This window comes from Rutilus rutilus, assembly GCF_951802725.1.
Source record: "Rutilus rutilus genome assembly, chromosome: 20".
Taxonomy (NCBI): Eukaryota; Metazoa; Chordata; class Actinopteri; order Cypriniformes; family Leuciscidae; genus Rutilus; species Rutilus rutilus.
Genome location: NC_140225.1, coordinates 13,089,272 through 13,109,631, shown reverse-complemented (window position 1 = coordinate 13,109,631; position 20,360 = coordinate 13,089,272). Strand labels below are relative to the sequence as shown.

The window sequence follows — 20,360 nt, the reverse complement described above, 5'->3', positions numbered from 1 at the left end:
TGTTGTAGGCCTATATTTTTTTATTGGATTGCTCGACCTTTTTTTATTTTAGCAGTTTATTTGTATAGACTATTTAAGAATATATAGCCTATATATTGGTCTTTAGTTGTATTTTATTAATGTTGTATTAATCTTCTATTGATACAACATTTAAGTTGTAATATTATTTTCAAGGTAACCATTAGCAAACCAAATGCTTAAATTCTAGTCGCAATTTACAACAAAAGACGACGTTTTTGACAATGTTTTATAGTAAGTCATAGAGCTTTTTTTACGTATACTATGTGTCGTGCGTGTATATTTATTAGTGCAGCCAGGCAGTTATTGTGAGATAGCAGAATCTCAGCCTGTCATTGCACCTCTGCCTCTGCACCCTGTCCGCAGCTCGAGCTCCGTGAGCTGACAGCTCCGCCGCGCATGCGCAGGGCGTCTCCACTGGCTCGCTCGGTGCTGAAGTTGGGCGGATGGACGGAAAACACCGCTGATGGAGATAAAACGGCAGCATGCAATCTCAACGCGTGATACCCCCGATATCCGCATAAACACGTGTAACGACACCCTTTTAGAAGACTGACATCTAGAACAAAAGGGGTAAGGCGACATATGCTCTTTAACGGTCTCGGCGGTACCGCTAGCTCGCCAGCTAACGCGCTAGCCGTTGCCTCCTTGCGCTTAGGAAATCAAAGAGCCACAGCGAAAAAGTAATAAAGTGGAAGCTACACTTCATTTGCCTAAAAAAGCCCTGCTTTAGCGAACAGTTTGCCGGTTACTTTCAATTGCAGTGCGCTGTTTTGTGATAGAAATGGTTTGGGCTTTACCTGCGATGACTTTAGTACTAAAGATGCTGGCTGTGTCGCAAAACCTAGCGAGATGCCTACCCAGACAGCATTTTTGGACATTATTCGAACGGTTGGATCGTTCCAACAGCATTTGTAACGCTCGACAGCGTTTGGGGGCTTTAAATGGGCGTTCAAACGATCGTTGGTGTTTCAACGATACCTAAAAATGCTGTATAGGAAGGATCCTCTGTAGGTTTTGACACACAGCCGTTTTGATTCCACTGCAACGGAGAATGAAGGCGAAAAGCGGGATGACAGCCGTCTATATCTATTATCACGGAGCCTTGTATTATTTTGTTATCTATCAGACGTTAAACTGTGACTTTTCGTCCAAATGTATCTTTTACATTTAGGATTATGGTAGCCGACAATTTCCTCACGGTTGACCTTAAAAGAAATGAGACGAAAGGTCTGAGTTTGTTTTTATTTCTCGGTCTTGCCAGTAGTTATTATGCTTGCATTCGGTTATTGATGACAGCCTACGTGATATTAAGAGTTTCCTTCCGGAGGAGGGCTGATTGCTCGACCATTCATCATCATACAAGTTCTGAAGTTCCTCCCATTCACTTGTGCTTCTGGTTTTAATATGCAGCTGGTTGTGTGAAACATTCTGTCTAATATGGGGAACATTCTGGGTGTCACAAAAGATGTAGTCCTATACAATGAAATGCACAGATTGTAACTACAATGTTGTTTTGCTTTTAAACACTTAAAATGCACAGAAAATGAGTCGTTAAATTTATACTATATTTATTATTTGCTGATATAGTCAGGTTTATTGCAATTTGCTGTAATAGATAATGTAAGATCAATTGGTACTGCAGTGTATTGCCTTGCAGAAGTATTTACTTGTTTTTACTTGTTAATTAGTACTTTAAAACATTCAAATTAGTGATTTGATTTTCATCAATACATGCAGTAATTCATGTGAAGTTGCGATGAAATAGAAGTAGTGGGAGATCCTTTCTTTCTTATTGAAACAGATTATCGACAAAAAAAAAGGTTTGATTTGGTTCTATATGAGTCGGTTGTTGACTGGATTTGGAGATGTGCGCGTTGCACTCAAAAGCGACATTTAAGGGGCGGCGTTTAAGTCCTGCACACCTAACCAGAGAGAAATCTGTCGTTTTCACCAGAAGGTCCAGCATGATTAAGGGTCAAGGGTCGATTAAATAAATGAAACGCGTATGAATCGTTACAATAAGATTTGTAACATCATGCATTTAGAAAGTAGGACTTTAAGGTTCTTTTCATTATTTATTTATTAGTCAAATACTAATCAAACGCTAATTAAATGAGAATTAATTGATAAAAAGATTAGACATTGAGTGTAATCTAAAAGACTTACAAATTTCAATAATATAATTTTTAATCAGTTTGTGAGAATTTGAGTTATTCCCATTAATCTTTTATCTGGACAGAGTGAATTTATAGCCCAAGATTCTGATGCTTTCTTTTGTGTTTTGATCTATTTCTCAGATGTCTCATCCTGGATCATTTAGCCCGTGACTCAAGGAAAGGGAGTGCCTGCAAATACCAGGTGTTTGAAACCTACCTCCACCCACCTCCTGCGTTCTTCATCAGGCATGATAAGAGAAGATACAAGAGCCCACAATTTGTTTTCCAGCACTCTGCCCGTCTCAACGTTTGACATTACCGTCATGATTTTCTTACCTGATCTTCGGATGGATCGCTGCTAATTTGCATGGTAAGTTAGAGGTGGTTCTCTCCTAGATTGATTGCAAGTGCGTAGATGATGTGGAAAATCAAGATGTGTTTTCCGAGCGGTGATGTGATGCAGCGCAAGGTGAGAAATGTGGGCGAATTTGGCCCCGGTGTGATTATCACATGTATCGGAAGTGTGGTGTGACATGTTTCTCGAGCTAGGCTTTGTGGGTAATGGCTCTAGGAGGCTTCTGTTGTGCAGCCAGCCATGGCCTGTGCTATGCATCACTTGCTGCCCTGGAATGTGTATGGGGAAGTGCACAAGGGCACACAAGACTTCCAGTGGGAGAACGAGGTTAGAGGCGGGACGACTGCGGCATCTGAACATGCTCACTCGCAGAGGCATATTCACACATTGTAATGTAATTCCCGAGTGCATACTGATGTATTTTAAGTGAGGGAATGAGCACTCAAATGCTTGTTGTTAGAATTATGCACAATTAAAGAAACTTCTTTTGCTATTTTAATTGTAAAATTTTAATTGTTCTTTGAAGATGTGCAGTTTGTTTTTAAAAAATTGAAATTTTAGTTATATATCTGATCACTGACCGAAACGTTGCTAATAAAATGTAGATATTCGTTTGCAAGTATTGATAGTGTGCGGGAGTTCCTTGTTTTTTTAGTTATATATCTGAAGAATAATTATATCCCAGTCAGATTAATGTTGTTGTTTTGTTTCAGTTGTAGCCATGTCTTGTTTAAAGTGTAAAGCTTTTTTTGTTTTGTTTTTTTAAATATGTAAATTATTACATGGATTTCTGGAACACTTAATTCTGATTGGTCAGTGGTGGCTGTTGTCCAAGGCAATACTGTTACCTTTTATCTTCTTTTAAGTCATGTTTGAAACGACATGAGGTTGTGTAAATTATGACAGGATTATTTTTGGGGGGGGGGATGAACTATCCCTTTAAAGCCATGGAGATGCACACATATAAACTTGTATTAAATAAACATTTTTGAAATTCACTAAATATTTCTTGTAACTGACACAAGGTAGAGCTAATGCATCTGTTAAAAAGCCAAGACAGTTATTGGCAGATTTATTAGCCAATAATCTAAAAATAGTGAAATATTAGCTGATACACATATTAGTTTTTAGCTAGTTTAGCTTATCATGTAATAAAATTGAATATATGATTTCCTACGAAATGAGTCTGGTTGTATAATTGCTTTTTCCTCAATACACAACTTACTCTTTTACATATTGAGCAGAGTTGTTGGTGAGCGCTCTAGATGTGAACAAAGGGACTCCTCAGTGTGTTTTGCATCAGGATGCATGTTTTCCATTGCCTGGCACTGAATAACTGATAGTTATGTTTTGCATATTTGGTTTATTTGGATCCTTTATGGTAAACTATCAAAGGGTGTTCACATTACATCCCTGACACACTGAGTTTTCATCACCAGGTAGAAGGGCTGTTTATGACAACACATGTTTTAAGTGAAAGGATGAATTTAGAGGTAAGGTTTCTGTTTCAAGGTCTCTGTTTAACTATAATATTATCATAGATATATAGCCTAATCAGAGTAGATTTAGAAAATATAGAATATGTAATATCGGTAATGTTGAGTTAATGTTGATGCTATGTACACTACTATTACCCTAGTACAAATCAAATACTAATTGCAGATTAGAACAATATATTTACTTTCATATGCAGTGTGCTTTATATATTTATTTGAGAGAGCAAATTATGTGTAATATGTTTAAAGCTGTTTTCGAACATCAAAACAGGTTGTTATGTGGTTTTTGTCCTTTATCACAGCAATGCATTTCAATCAGCAGTAATCTTTAAATTATGCACCACACGTTGCGACAAAAAGTCAGCCAACCAAATGCCCCGTGGTTATGTGGTTACGGGATATTTACCAATACCATACTGGGAAATGAAAATTTGATACCATCCCAGACCTCCAGCTTGTCTGTTTAGTGGCCAGACTGTTTGTCCCTAAATATTTGGATCAGATATCTAGGTGATGTGATATGGTGTTTGTGCTGTCAAACCCTGGCAAAAGATCCCTTTCTAATAAGGTTTGTGCTAAAATCAACAAATTTGATGAGGTCATAGTGTGGTTCATCATGTTTACCAGTGTTTCCAGTATATTGTCACATTTTTTACATTTGTGATTCACGCACTCAAAGCTTAAAATGATTTGTTGAATAGAGTAATTGAGCAAGTCCCATTTGTTTGTTATAAAGGCCAAAAAACAACTGAAGTATAGTGCTGGGGTTAAAGGGAGAGTTCACCCTAAAATGAAATATCTGCCATCATTTATTCAGCCTTATGTCTTTTGAAACCGTTTTGACTTTTAACTCTTTCTGATCTTCAAACCTATTATAAAGCCCAAAGTATACTTCGGCTGCCTGTGTTCCGCGATGGTACCTGTGACGTAATTTTCACCATCAGGAGGATACGCGGACGGTGCGTGACTGCGTGTACACCGGCTTTAGATAGTGTGCTGTGCACACACCGAACACGGCTTTCTATGGCCAACGAGTATACCAAGGAGGAGACGATTACTTTGTAATAAGAGCCCATGTGCTCTTAAAGGGATAGTTCACCCAAAAATGAAAATGCTTTTACTCACCCTCATGTTGTTCCAAACCTGTATGATTTCCTTCCTTCTGCTGAACACAAAAGAAGATATTTTAAAGAAGGTTGGTAATTAAACAGTTGCTGGTCCCCATTGACTTCCATAGTATTTTTTTTTTCCTACTATGGAAGTCAATGGGGTCCATCAGTCGTTTGGTTACCGACTTTCTTCAAAATATCTTCTTTTGTGTTCAGCAGAAGAAAGAAAGTCATACAGGTTTGGAACAACATGAGGGTGAGTAAATGAGGACAGCATTTTCATTTTTAAGCTGGAACATGTATTATTTCATTTATTAGAATACAAAAAGTACACAAGGTTTTTATATATTTCTCCTTCAAACTGTGTTTAATTATGTAATTCTTTATAGGCCAACTTTATGTTTATTAGACATGTGACGGTATCAAATTTTCATATCATGATAATTGCTGAAGCTTTTATCGCGGTATTGAATTAAGTTACAAAACTAGTATTTAGGAAAAAAAATAAATCCATACTGATAGTTTTTCTGGGTTGCGTCCGTTGCTGGAGTGGCTAAGAACGGTCCGCTGTCATTATACAGTACAAGAGCGGCCTCTAAAGGCGAAATAAAAACTATCACTGACGCCTTGTGGTGTTTGTTTTGACACGAGACTGCGTGCCTCACAGAACGCGCCACTTAAGATGCAGATTTAAAACATAGACAATGAAACGTATGTATACAGTACACTACATGTAGGTGCTGCATTAGTGGAGAAAGAACAGCAGTATGTTTGCCGTCAAGGCTGAGAGGACGCTAACATTAGCAGTACCTCAAATAGTTAAAACAGTGTGACAAAAATACATGCAAGTCTAACCCAAATGTTTAATGTCACAAATCTCACAATTGTTACCATCTGTTTGCATTAGTTTATATCCAGCTGGTCATTTTTATGCATTAGTTTTCAAACAAAGTTGCATATTTAAAGCTAGTGACATGAGAAAGCAAATTGAGACAGTGCTGGTCAGAATTATTTGCCCCCTTGGTAAATATGATCAACGATGGCTGTATAAATCTGCATTCTTAATACTTTTGATATTTGATTTTTAAAAAAGGCAAAAATCTAACCTTTCATTGAAGTAAAAGAATTGAAAGTGGGGGGGGAAGTCACATTATGAAATATATGTTTTTCTCCAAAACACGTTGGGAACAATTGCCCCCTTTTATTAAATACTTTTTGCAACCTCCTTTTTCCAAGATAACAGCTCTGAGTCTTCTCCTATAATGCCTGATGAGTTTGGAGAACACCTGACAAGAGATCAGAGACCATTCCTTCATTCAAAATCTCTCCAGATCCTTCAGATTCCCAGATCCATGTTGGCGCTTCTTCTCTTCAGTTCAGCTCACTCATTTTCCATAGGGTTCAGGTCAGGGACTGGGATGGCCACTGCAGATGCTTGGTTTTGTGCTCAGTGACACATTTTTGTTCTGATTTTGATGTTTGTATTTGGATCACTGTCCTGTTGGGAGATCCAAACATGGCCCATTATAAGATTAATAGCACAGACTGTCAGGTTTTGATTTTTTTATCTGTGGGTATTTGATCGAATCCATGATGCCATGTATCTGAACAAGATGTCCGGGACCTCTGGCAGAAAATTAGGCCCACAGCATTAAAGATACAGCAGAGTATTTCATTTTACATATGGGGTACTTTTTTATCCCTGTGCACCAAACCCATCTTAAGTGTTTGCTGCCAAAAAAGCAAATTATTTTGTTTCATCTGACCAAGAAAGGCATATACTGTAGTTCATCAAAACATCGTAATATTCATCATACACAATTAACCGTCTATATTGCTAAATGTACCCGATTTTTTTTCATATCAACAGAAACATATACCGGGATAACCTGGCTTCTCTTGAGACTCCCCTGCTTCGCAGCATAGTTAATGTTATGCTAAAGCCCGCACGTTGACAGGATTGGTTATTTGGATATTGTGACGTAGAGAACTACTGCGATTTCAAACCGCGTTTTCTTCACTGCAGTTTTAAGGAGAAAATACTCAGCAATGGTTTTGACATGGTTTGTCTTAAAGCAAACTAAAAACACCAAATAGACATATAAACAACATAAAAAAACTTGATTTATTTATATACTTGTATCATTTATATACTATTATAGTGTTTATTCATATTTTATATTTTTAATTTATTTTTTTTTACTAGTTTTTATATACGTCTATTTAGATTAATAGCTTTAGTTTATTTTTATTTCAGTTTTAGTAATTTTAGAACATTTCTCATTGTTGTTAGTTTTTCATCTAATATTTATATTTTGTTTGATTTTTAGCTTGATTTCAATTAACAACTATTTTTAATAGTTTTAATTAATTATAGCAACATATTTTATTTAATTTTTTTTAGGGCTGCACAATTAATCGCAATTTCCATGTAATCGCACTTAAATCGAGATCGCTTATCGCGATTTTAAAATCGCAAAGGCTGCGATTATTTTTTATGCGCAGTTTGTCATTGATGTACGGCTCTGTAAACGCTGCTCCATCTGAAAGCACTGTGAGTTTGAGTAACTTATATTGCATTTGAAAAAAACAACACGAGTCAAATATCTTTCCAAACACGAGAATCATTTATGAACCTCGTTTTAATAACATGCAACATTTAATAACATGCATTTACTCCAAACTCACTTCATAAGGACAGTTGAGCTCCTCCTTCTGTGAGATGATGAGCTTCTGACACAGAATAAGGCAGTCGTGCATTTATAAGTCATGTTTAATCAAAGCGTTTCAATCTTCTGACTATTCAGCTACAGCGACAGGGATTTCCTGGAATGATGCGCCGTTATTGTACTTCTGCGGCGGGGCATATTTAGCGTGTTTGCGTGAGAGCGCCCTCTGGTGTTCAAATGGGGCAGTGTTTACTACCGATCAGCCGCACTCCACTGACAAGCTGCGCTTAAAATAATCGCAGCCTTTGCCAAATCGCGTGCGGTTTTATTGCGATTAATCGTGCAGCCCTAATTTTTTTTGTTTATTTATCAGTGATCAGAATCACATATGACAAAAAAATATCTTTTGAATCACAATGTTCATATTTATGCAGGTAAGGTGCTTCTATAGTACCTACTGTACCAAGACCCTGTGGTCACTATTAATAAAACTGTCAAACAGAATAGTCAGCCATGTGTTTCAATGACATGTTAATGGTACGTTGATGGATCACAGTTAGAGTAGAGCAGAGCTCAGAGAAAAACACTTGCTTATTTCCTCTCCTGATAGAGGGCTTCTTGGAAACGCATGTCGTTAAAATGTTTGTGGTCACGATCTGTGCTCTGATGTTGTTTTTAACAAGCCAGTGATATTGGGAACCCAACATGGAAGAATTTATTGAATTCCATTTTATTTCACGTCTGCTCCCTAGTTGTCTATTTACTGGTAAAAATTTTGATTAGCACAGATTGCATATATTTATTCGTATTTGGAGCCAAGCTTTTAAAGTAAAGACATTTCTAAAATCAAAATGAGAATTTTTAAATCAAACGTACATGCAAGCTCCTAAATGTTGACAATAATCACACATTTAAAATGTAGGCCTATCGTTTTTTACTACTAATTTACTATTACTAATTTACGAATTAGTTTTCCCTTATAGAATACATCTTTTAGGGAGGGAATATGCTTTTATTTAGTGTATTTAAGAAACAGGAAGTGACAGCCATTGCATTTCTATAAACCGTTTACTTCCTAAAAGGAAATCCGTTGCATTTGCACTTGTGTCAGAACATGTGAGATCCCACACTACTACAGCCTGTTTGTGTTCAGGGGTGGGGGAGTGATCTCTCTCTCTCTCTCTCTCTCTCTCTCTCTCTCTCTCTCTCTCTCTCTCTCTCTCTCTCTCTCTCACTCTCTCACAGCTCAAACTAATTTAGCATCTTGCCAGAGGAATGAATGTGTAGTCTGAAGAGGGTATTTCTTTACTTTCTGTCTGTCTGTCTGTCTGCCTCTCTTTTGTTCAATCTCTACAGACACGCTCTCACATGGATTTGAGCTGAATAAGCCTCTGACAGTAGAGTAGGACGGAGTCCAACATGCCCAGATTCTGAGCATCCTTATGATTGCTTACGTCGGAAAAGCTGCCACAACCCTACCATAAATATCTCTCCTAGAAACTCCAAATAATTAATCATGCCTTTCAAGCTTACTTTAGATTTAGAAGCATATGTAGTTAACAAGATACTTCAGCTAACACAGTTCCCAAGCTCCCACTGCTTTGTTTCTAATCCGATGTGTCTGTCCACAGCCTCAGAGTGTGAGTGGAGTTGAAATGAGGAAAAGGCAGCAGGGACGTATTGAAGGACCCCCACAGGCGCCTGGTCACCCGAGGCCCAACACCTGCTGTCTTTGCTGGTGTGGATGCTGCAAATGCCTCTGGTACGCCACATCTTTTCATTATGTTTTTCTGTCAGTGAAAAGATGTAATTGTATGTAGATATTTGCTTAGAAATTAGTTTTACGTAGAGCTGCGCAATTAATTGCTAAAAGATCGCAATCTCAATTCAAACACCCATGCTTTCTTATTCCTAAATGACAATGATTAAGTCTATTACAAGTACTCATGTTACAAGTACGATCACAGTGGAACATTCAAATCTGCGTTGGCGCTGCCGCTGAGCCAGAGAGACCTGTTGTCATGTATAGGTATGAAACAGTTTCATACAAACAGTCTTTTCATTATATCTCTGTTACAATAATTCAGATTATCACAGAAGTACTTGGATAAAAGTTTATAGTTTGGTTATAAAAACTGATGTCTACAGGAGCAATCAAAATAGAGTAAATCACCTTTTGAAAGGAACTTGAGTCTTGACGCTTCGAATAAAGATTGTATCAATTACGTCGTTGCACCAGTAGGTGGCGACAAGTGACTGTTAAAAAAATGTATTTGTCATTGAATCATTCATTAAAGAGATTCGTTCAAAAACGCTGATTCATCCAGTAATGAAACAAGTGAAGTCTTTATGAGTCATTAAATCATTCATTCATGGATTTTCTTTTTTAAATAATGATTTGATTCATTAAATATTTATTCTATAAAATGTTATTTTGTTTAGTTGTCTGTACAGAATCGCGGGAGAATCATGATCTCTATTTTAAACAAAATTTTAATTTTAAATTCATCCAAAATCGTGAAGCTCTAGTTTTAGAGTATTTCATCACCATCACCTGCCTCAGGTACACAGGTTCAAACGTTTGGGGTCAATAAGGTTTTTGAAAAGGCGCTTATGCTCATCATCAAGTCTGCATTTATTTGATCAAAAATATATATTAAAAACAGTAATATTGTGAAATATTATTACAATTAATTTATTATTACAATTTGAAATAGCTGTTTTCTATTTTAATATATTTTAAAATGTAATTAATTCCTATAATGAAAAAGCTGAATGTTCAGCAATTATTACTCCAGTCTTCAGTGTCACATGATCCTTAAGAAATCATTCTAATATCCTGATTTGCTGCTCAAGATTTATTTTATTTTATTATTATCAATAGGACTGCACGATATATCGAAATATCGCAAATGTACATATCAGGATATGCATTTTGCAACGGCTTGCGATAACTGCATGATTTTAATACTCCAAAAGATTACAAAAAGTCCAAGTTTTAGGTCGTTGCAGACAACAGAATAGACTGGACACATGACTGTTATACGTGTGACATGCTTAATGTTATTAGGTGCAATGAGCAAAGTACTCATGCACACAGGAAGCTAACATTACATTTCTAACATTACAGATTTCAAAAGGTACTGCGTAACAGGAATGACACAGTGAAATTCGTTTATTTGTTTTGTGTTGGCATTGTTGTTGGTTAGCCTATGTGGAAGAAGCTTTTTCTCAGTTTGCAAACTTACATGGTGCATTTATTTGATAATTACTGAGTGCACTTTTAAGCATGCTCATATATTTAGAAACACATAACATCAAGTCAGTCTTCCTTAAAGAGTTAAATTAGCTTGTGAAAAAACAAAGAAAGATTGGAAAGGCCATAGCACAGCTTGCAGGGGGACTAAAAATAACATGAATGAATACAAATATTGCATGAAATAAAGCAAACATTGAAGAGGCACCCTACTCTGTAACCTCGGGTTTCCACAGCCACCCCACCCCCCCACACACACACACTCTTATTATCTGCTCAGTAAACGGCTATTTCTGTCCCACATCACATGCAAAACAGCTGTGTAGTACATGTTATATATTTAGCGTCTTGTCAGCTTGTCGAACCCCATGGCTAACAAACCCAATTATACTTGCTCTACAGAGACTTGGATTGAGAAACGCAGTGGATGTTCACCTGTAATTTGTAGCTTAGTTTCAGTAAATGCTGTTGTTGGACTAGAGGAGAAATGTTATTACTCAGAATATGGTTAGACTTGTGCTGTTCTTCTCAAATTGGGTGCCAGAAGGGGGTACTTGGGGGTCCTCAAGTATGAAAAACATATAGTTTGGTGACTATCATTATTTAATTTTAAATTATAGTTATTTATTTCTGTTATATATTATTAATTTTCAAATGTCCATATATATATATATATAAATAATTTTGTCAAGTGTATGATTTAAACACCTTTTAAACACCTGAATGGCTTTGTAGTGTAATATCAGCTTGTAGGCTCCAAAATCTAGTTGTACCATAACTGTATAACCTTGCATGACGATCAACACAACATGTTTCAAATGCCACAGAGACTTTGCCCTGTCTAACACTTCTCTCCTTACCCTAGGAATGAAGACAGAAGGGAACGTTCAGAGAGGCAAACATGTACAAAGATGGATAGCATTGAAGCAACAGAGGAACAGTGAGTTGTTAGAAGCATCTATTATTGTTTAGGAACAAGATGTTTGGTGCTTTTTTTTTATAGTGCTTTTTTTGAAACCTCTCCAGCGTCCTGTTAAAATGAGCTATATTCCCTTAAAATGGAACTGCTGTCTTGTTAACAGAATAATAAAATGAGGGAAATCATCTAAAAATCTCACAAAGCAAGTACTTTTTGGGGCAATTGAATTTCTAATCAATCCTTTAATAACATTTACATGCACTTTATTTACTGACACCTGAAATCATTATTTTATATGGGTAGTTCCTGCTTTTTTTCATTGTTTCAAATTTTAAGGTGTCCCACACTGGATGAGGTGATTGCCTGGTCACGGAGCTTTGAGATGATGATGCGCTCTCCAGAGGGGAGGGATGTTTTCCGGAATTTTTTACGGTCTGAGTACAGCGAAGAAAACCTGATGTTCTGGATCTCCTGTGAGGAGCTGAAGAAAGAAACCAACCCATCCGTTATCGATGAAAAAGCAAGGATCATTTATGAAGACTACGTCTCCATTCTTTCACCAAAAGAGGTTAGATTATGGGGTGCATCAAAAATAAACAATTCTGTCTGTGGCTGCAATGCATCAAAATCCCTTTCAAGGAAAGTCTGTTCACTCGCCATATTTGCAACGCCTCCAGGCAGCTATTTCAGTCATCCAAGACCAAATCCTATCTATTTGAATGGGGGAATCCTGAAAACTCAAAAACTGCTTGCAGAACTCACAATTAAATAACGTATTTCAAATCAGCAACAAAATCTGACATGAACTGTCCCATAAGTGTTTCTTATGCTCAAATAGCGTTAAAAAAGATTACTTCCCAGGCTAGACGTGCCAATGCGCATGTGTAGTCCTAGTGCGAGTCTCAGGCTTCTATGGGAACCGGAGCTTCTAACAGCAGCTGCAGTGACGCAATGACTTTACCAATCTGCGATTGGCTCTTTTACTTAGAAGGCAGGATGAATTCAGCCATATTGCTCGTCGCAGTTTCTCCCATTCATAAGTAATATGAGTGAACCGTCTTTCTATATCTATAGTCTTTGAATACATTCATAAATAAAACATGGCAACATAAAAATATAATGCATATTAAATTCATAATTAATCTAAAAATGTCCAAAACAAAGGATATTCTCAAGCATTTTTGTGCAATTTCGTTATGGGTGTGTTTTTTCTATGAAGAAACATCACATCTCGAAACATCACATCTGTTTGCTGAGCTCATTACATGTGTTTTTTACCAATCTTTTTGTGCATTTGTTCATAAAAAAAAATCTAGAATCTGAATAAAAAATATTTTTGCAGTACAATATTTCACTCAAAGCTTGAAGATAATGATTGTTCATTCATATAAAAATAGCAAAAACACATAAAAATAATTTAAGAGACTTATGTACTGTAAGATATGTAAATTCTCTGAATGTTTTTTTTTTTCTTTTCTTTGTCATCTGTCAATTGAAAATGGTATTCATGAGTATATAATAAGGGTATATTTTTTGAGTCTGAAGAAGAGCATGTCATGACATCACATCTGTTCACATAAATGTTTTTTTTTTCCATCGGCAGGTCAGCTTGGATTCACGGGTGAGGGAAGGCATCAACCAAAGCCTGGCAGAACCCAGCAGTACGATGTATGAGGAGGCCCAGCTACAGATCTACACCCTCATGCACAGAGACTCCTACCCCCGATTTCTCAACTCATCTGTTTACAGGGATCTCCTTAACAGCAAGAGGGCCTGCTTAGACACCTAGGTTTCAGCAAGAACATTTGAGACAAAAAAGCCCCAAGGTGCCACTTTCAAAAAGGTGTGATGTTTCTTATTTCAAGAGTGAGTAGTTAAGCAATTCTGAGCATCCACTAGTGACCCTGAAGTTGAGTTCTGTTTAAGTGCCAATATGAGCTGCTCAGGCAACTGTGACACAAAAAAAAAACGTGTAGGAAAACCGACAGACCCATACTTCCTACTCTCAACTTGTCTTTTTCATTCACCTATTTTCCTGTTTACCTCACCTGTTCTCTCTCTTTCTCTCATGTTCTTTCTACCTGATCCTTTCCATCTTTTATGCCTCACATGTCTGAGGACAGCTGAATAATGCTATTTTTTTTAAAGAAAATCAAAAAACAAACGGATAAGCGGTAGATGTTGAGCTAGAAAACCTTTGCATGATACAAGGTTATGGAATTTACTCCAGTTTGACATTCAAGCCCCGGTCTACAATGTTTTTTGAATAAAAAAAAAAAAAGACGTTTTTTATGCTGTCACGGGGAGAGAACATTGTAAAGCTCTCGTAAGCGAAGGGAAAATTAGCTGTGCCAATTGTTTTGTAAAAGAGAAGCTGGGAAGCGTAATCGCCATCTTGCCGTCCAAACTCTTTCTTTGCGTGTCGACAGTTCTTTAACTGGGAAACATAAGGGCTAGCTAGTGTTGTGATTGGGCAGCTAAATGAATCATGAAGATTTCTTTCTCTCTGCAAAAATCACAATGCCTCGACACTGAGTAAGGGCACAAAAGCTGCTGACGCTGGTGATGACACCGTTTTTTTGTGCGAGTCCTCCTAGCCCCTCCCAGTCCGTTACTAACAGAGAGAAGCACAGGTACTGTATATCATGGGCTGTAAGCTTCGCTGGATTGACTGAGAATTGCTTGAAAATCACTCACCAACGTTCTGGACGTTCTTAAAAGAGCTTCGAATTGTCTTACACATTAAAGAAATGTATTTTATTAAACAAAAGTGTAGTGAACACTATGCCTTGTTTTTGAGAGTTACACTAGGTCTATTTAAAATAACTGTGCTCGCCGGGACCCGCTCGATGAGGTGGTGCGACGGAGTCGGATTTATCAGGGAAATTGTTCTCTGCCTCCGAGTCCAAATGTTTGTTTTGCGACTTGAAACTTGGAGCGGTCTCGGTCATTTTCACAGCTCGGAAAACTGCAGGTTATCGGAAACGAAAACAAGTCAGTCTTTTTTATAATACTTTTTTCCAGCATGCGTTTCTTCTGTTGTGTCATGTACACATTGCAATACTCAACCCAGATATGATGCGAACCTCTGTGGGAAGCATCATGTCGAAGACGATACTATAAAGATGATTTTTTTTTTTTCTTTAGAGGTTTAGACGCGTGTCCCTCAAGAACGACAGCTTTTCAGCTCTGTGTTGTTGGATTCAAACTTGAATGTTGCTGTTCAATTTTCTAGACATTTATGTGCTATTGCAATCGCAGCAGCCAGTGCATGAGAACACCATATTTAAAATGCCGGTGTGTTAAACCACTCTCTCACCTTTTAGCAGAGTAATTCAAGAGTGAATTGCATTTAAACCGACATTTTTTGGTCACCATACCCAACCTCATAGTGTCACTTACCCTGAACTCTTGTGCCAATGAATGAACGAACGTTTGTCAAGTAAATCATGATCAAGTGTGTTGTTGTTGGGTTTTCTTATTGGTGCTCTGAGAGTTAAGTGCCATTCACTCTGCAGGTTTACCACATTAAAATGAAGACCTTTGTCACTTTACTGAGTGCATAGATATCCTTCTTTGAAGTATTTGTGTGTTTGAGCATCAGCCAATGTGAGTAGGTCCATCATTTATGTTGTTTTACGAACCAAATAGGTGTTACCTAGTAGTTTACTTACTGAAGCAGCGAACCATCACGGGAAGCTTGGATTTCCCACATTTATAAAACAAAACTATTGAATTTTTCTTGTTTGTTTTAAAAGAAAAATCATGTCATTAAAAAAATGAGCAATAAATCAAAAGTGACTTGCTCTAAAAAACAAAAACAAAAAAAAGACCCTGCATGACACATGGACATTTACTATCTTTGAGGGGGGAGAAATCAGATGTTGACATATTGAGTGGCACTGAAGTGTCAATGAAAAGTAATGCATCTGTATGACCATTTCAATCCGTACAAGCCAGTAATCTGGGAAGTCCGACATCATAGAGGTCACTGAAACTACTGGACAGGGAACAGAGTGAATATACAGTATATTGATATTTTTTATGTTTTCACAATAGAACATCATCATGATTTCAATTATGAGAAATTGCAATCATACCTTTGAAGTGTATCACTCAAAGGTAACAAGTTCTTTCTCAATATTGACAAAAATGGAAGCAAATGAAGCAAGGAAATTAGTAAAGTATTGTGTCCTATGTTTTGCTGCAGGCGGAATCATTAAATAAATAAAGTTTAAAAAAAACAAAAAAACTTTTAAAATGCATCAACATCTATTGTTCAACAGAAAGTTACTTATGAAAGTTTCCCAGACAAAGGTATTATTCAAAGTATCATCCTGTAAATTAGAATAAATTTGACATTTTCACTCATTAATTAGATCATTCCAACAACATGCCATGTCACGTTTGGTCCCGTTTAGAATTAACCATCATTTTTGAGAGTAGTTATCTCTGCCTCAACTACATTTTTGCTGCTAATGTTTTATCAGATTTAGAGAGTTTAGGAGTTTTTCACTTGACGGCTGTCACAGTGATGGCTAACAGCTGTTGATAATGATTTTATCAGCATGGTATGACTTGGAAAAATAATAATCTTTCTTGCCAAAAGGCTCCTTTTCTAAGCAAATGAAGTGGAGCCTGTGTTATGTTATTGTAGGAGCGCCATCCGCACGGACTGTCTCTCGTTTTCATTGGTTTTCCACTACCTCTCGTTATTCTTAGTTTTTCTCATCTGTTTGTTAATGTTAAATGTTTATTTTGATCTACTTGAAGCCTAATACTGTAACTGAGATGTATGCTGGTATACCGAGGGTTTATGAAGAAGAGTAGCATTTTTTTGTTTGTTTGCTTGTTGAATTCTTTTCAACGTAATTATGATATATACTCATAAAGAATTCAGGAAACATACTATTTAAGGGCTAATCCCATATTGCCTATGCAAATATCTTAATTGTCATATTGGAATAATTAGTGACTGAGGAATGATTTTCCTGAAATCGGGTGGAACACTGGTTTACATTTGCCCTTTTCTGATATTCCTTAGTCTCTTCGGTCACTTAATATGTCATATATATATATATATATATATATATATATATATATAATCCTTCTTGATGAAAAAGCTACTCATTAACATTGAAATAAATCTGTGTTGTGTCTGCTGTGGGTTGACAGTTCACTATTGATGTAAACTGCACACTGAATGTAAGACACTGTTCATGCTAAAGTTTATTTGTTCAAGTGATGGAAAACTGGAGCCACACAGGGCAGGAGGGAAGTAATTGAATTATTTGTAGATGAAGCAAGTGTCTATTCTTGTTTTTTTTAAGGGTGCTTCAGTCTTTTTTGCAAAGGTTGAAGGGCTACTTTGGGCACTTTACACAAGCTTTTCAAGAACAAGAATATCTACCTCTTGGTTCTGTTCTCTCCATATGCTTAATAGAAGACCGAGCCTTGAAAAACAACGTAGCTTGCACACATTTTGTTTGTTTTGATTCTGATTGGAGCCACAGGTGAACTGGCGGGCGAATTTTTAGCTCAACCCCATCGATTAAACTTCTCATCCTTTAGTTCTGTTGGTTTTCTTTGTTTAAACAAAAGATTGACAGTCTGTGCCCAAGCAAAGATATATATTTTCTGTTTAAAAAAATAATACTCATTTATTCTAGTGTCTGTTACCTGCATGTGCTTGCATTATGTGATCTAAATAACATAACATATATAACAGATTGCTGTAATTATAGAAAAAAAAAGTAATACTCTTGTGTGCTGCGCTGCACACCCTTCGCAATTCTTCATTGTGCTTACATGAAATATGCTCTTTACATTCATAAGACATCAATGCCATTGATTTGAAGGGTCATGCAGGGTAATGTGAATTTAAATGACCTTGCGGTGACCCTCAATATACTGTATGAATATTGCAACAAGGAGGAAGGCTTCATGTATATCAGCTTTTTTCTTTCATTAAATCATTTTTTTGACATCACATGGAATTGGAAAGAGGTCAGGTAACATTTTTATTAAACATTTGATGCCTGACTTTAAAATCATAATTCATAGTTCAGTGATTTGTGTTTCTATAACCTCGTCATGCTCACTTGTTTTGTCTTCATACGAGTTCACAATTACATTCCAACCGTTTTCATGATAAAACAGCCTGACTGCGATTGACTCTGCAGAGCGCTACTCTGAATTATTTCTTATAGGATTATTGTGTACCTCAGATGTAGTCACTTTACATATTTTAACAAAATCTGGTATTATTTTTTTTTATTGCTCCAATATCACAAACAACCTGCCAGTTACAGTTGTCAGATATTTAAATGTAAAGATTCCAAACTATTTCAAAAAGGGATAGAGAAGCCCTCTGCGCATTTATGTTATGAGGAAAAGTAAGAATTATTAACTGATCATTTTAAGGCATCTTTCACAGGCTTTGGAGGCAAACGGACTCCTGTAAAACAGTTTATCACAGTCACCCTGAAGTGCCTAGGCCATGATCTATGATTTAGTTAATATCCCAAGGGAAGATGTTTGTCTTTTGAATCTTGCGCTCCTCTCTATGATCGAATGCATGATGCACGCTGTAAGAAAAGACATTTGCACATGCAGAAAACTATTAATGCCAAGATTTGGAAATAAGTGTGAACTGATAGTATTTGAGAAATTGTAGCCTTTCAGCTTCTGTCATTGTCCTCTGCACACACAATAACAAACAAACAAACAAAAAACTATTTTTTATTTTACCATCATCATCATCATCATCAAGTGTTTGGTGCTTATTATATGTCACATAATGAAATCTCAAACCTCTCGTCCCATTGTCACAATATTGTTTTCCTTACAGAATATAGGCTTGCCCTGTTTTTTCTTCTTCTTCTCAGATCAGACACAGATCAGACCTTCACTGAAGGCTTTCTTTAGAGCTGTGCCCTGATACGAGACCTCATAAATACTATCACCTATTTAATATAAACGGTTTTAAAATGATCTAATATTTAATTATAATTCTGTTGTTTTTAATACCAGAGGACAAACTATAATGCCTTTGTAAATTATAACTGATAGAAGAAAAAAGAAAAAAAAAGAAGAATATTTTATATTTGGCGCATGCTTTTGCTATTCAAAATAGTTTAGTTAACACAATACTGTACAAGTATATATAGAAGTACTGCTATCTGCAGACAGTAACACTGAATCTCCTGGAAGAGTTTTGGAAATATGGACATATATTGGAAATATTAGCAGTTTCTTTACAATTGTATTTAAATACAGTATTATGTGCTGAACTCTCAAAACTTGGTGGAATGACTGAAATTTGACTTCTAGTAATGAAATTAGTTTATTGTAACGTGATGCAGTTCAGTTCAAGAACAGCAGTACTGGTTTATTAAGAATTGAGCCCAAGCGGATGGGCATCTTTCAGATCACATGTACTCCTGCATGAACACTATTAAAAGAGAGAACAAATGTATTTGTAGACATCAAATAAAGTGACTTACAATATGGTGCTTCTTCTGTCTGTCTAACACATAATAACATACTGTACCAAACAGCTGGAGAGCAAAATAACAGTGTAATTATTGTGGAAAAAAAGTTTTCTTGTGCAAAGTTTAAAAGAAAATATCTCCTGACACTGTAGCATATTGTTGCAATAGTGGTTTAACTCATAGGTCACAGTAATGACACAAAGTAATCGACTTTTTCAGCCTCGCACGCATGAGAACTGTTCTTAAGTCTTATCACATTCTCCTCGGAGGATTCTCATGAGCTCTGATGGTTTCTTTTGGAAGATCTCCACATCAGGCTCTTCGCTTAAATTCATTTTTGTTTTCTGGTTGCAACGTTAAACTATTTTTGTCTTTACTCCCCAGACAACAATATCATAAGCTCTGGAGTCAATGAAAGTACTGGCATTCTCGTGTTTTCTGTAATGATTGCTTAACATGTGCCAAAATTATTCAAATACTTTAAGATTTATGAATACAAACTGTCCAGACACAAATTCCTCAAAAAGTCATGGGTCTTTTTCTGTGAACTCCATGATATAGTAGCATGTTCCATAAAGGAATTTGGAATTTGGAAAAGGAATTGACGCGTGTTGTCTCATAAATAGGTGCTCAAAATGCTAGCTATATTCTACACAGTATATTTTATAGTTGGCATTTTGAACACAAAGTGACATTGAATGGTTGTTTCGAAAGCTGTACATGTTTTAGACTCTAACTGCAGGTCTGTTTCCAGTAATGTTGCTTGGAGAATCAGTACAATGTTTTCAAATTCTGCTAAATTAGTGATAATTAGACAGTGCCGGTCAAAAGCTTGGAGACGCCTACTCGTTTATTATTTTATATAAGTCATCAAAACTATGAAATA

General features: G+C 36.5%; 1 protein-coding gene across 1 annotated transcript; it reads left to right on the top strand.

Moving 5' to 3' along the window:
- The first annotated feature begins 328 nt into the window (after window positions 1-328).
- rgs17 (regulator of G protein signaling 17) lies at window positions 329-15,535 on the top strand. The gene is made up of 6 exons (XM_084390617.1): window positions 329-591; window positions 2,319-2,547; window positions 9,438-9,568; window positions 11,928-12,002; window positions 12,318-12,549; window positions 13,585-15,535. The coding sequence occupies exons 2-6, from the start codon at window positions 2,545-2,547 to the stop codon at window positions 13,768-13,770; spliced, it is 627 nt and encodes a 208-aa protein (XP_084246743.1). The 5' UTR covers window positions 329-591; window positions 2,319-2,544; the 3' UTR covers window positions 13,771-15,535.
- Window positions 15,536-20,360: the final 4,825 nt, after the last annotated feature.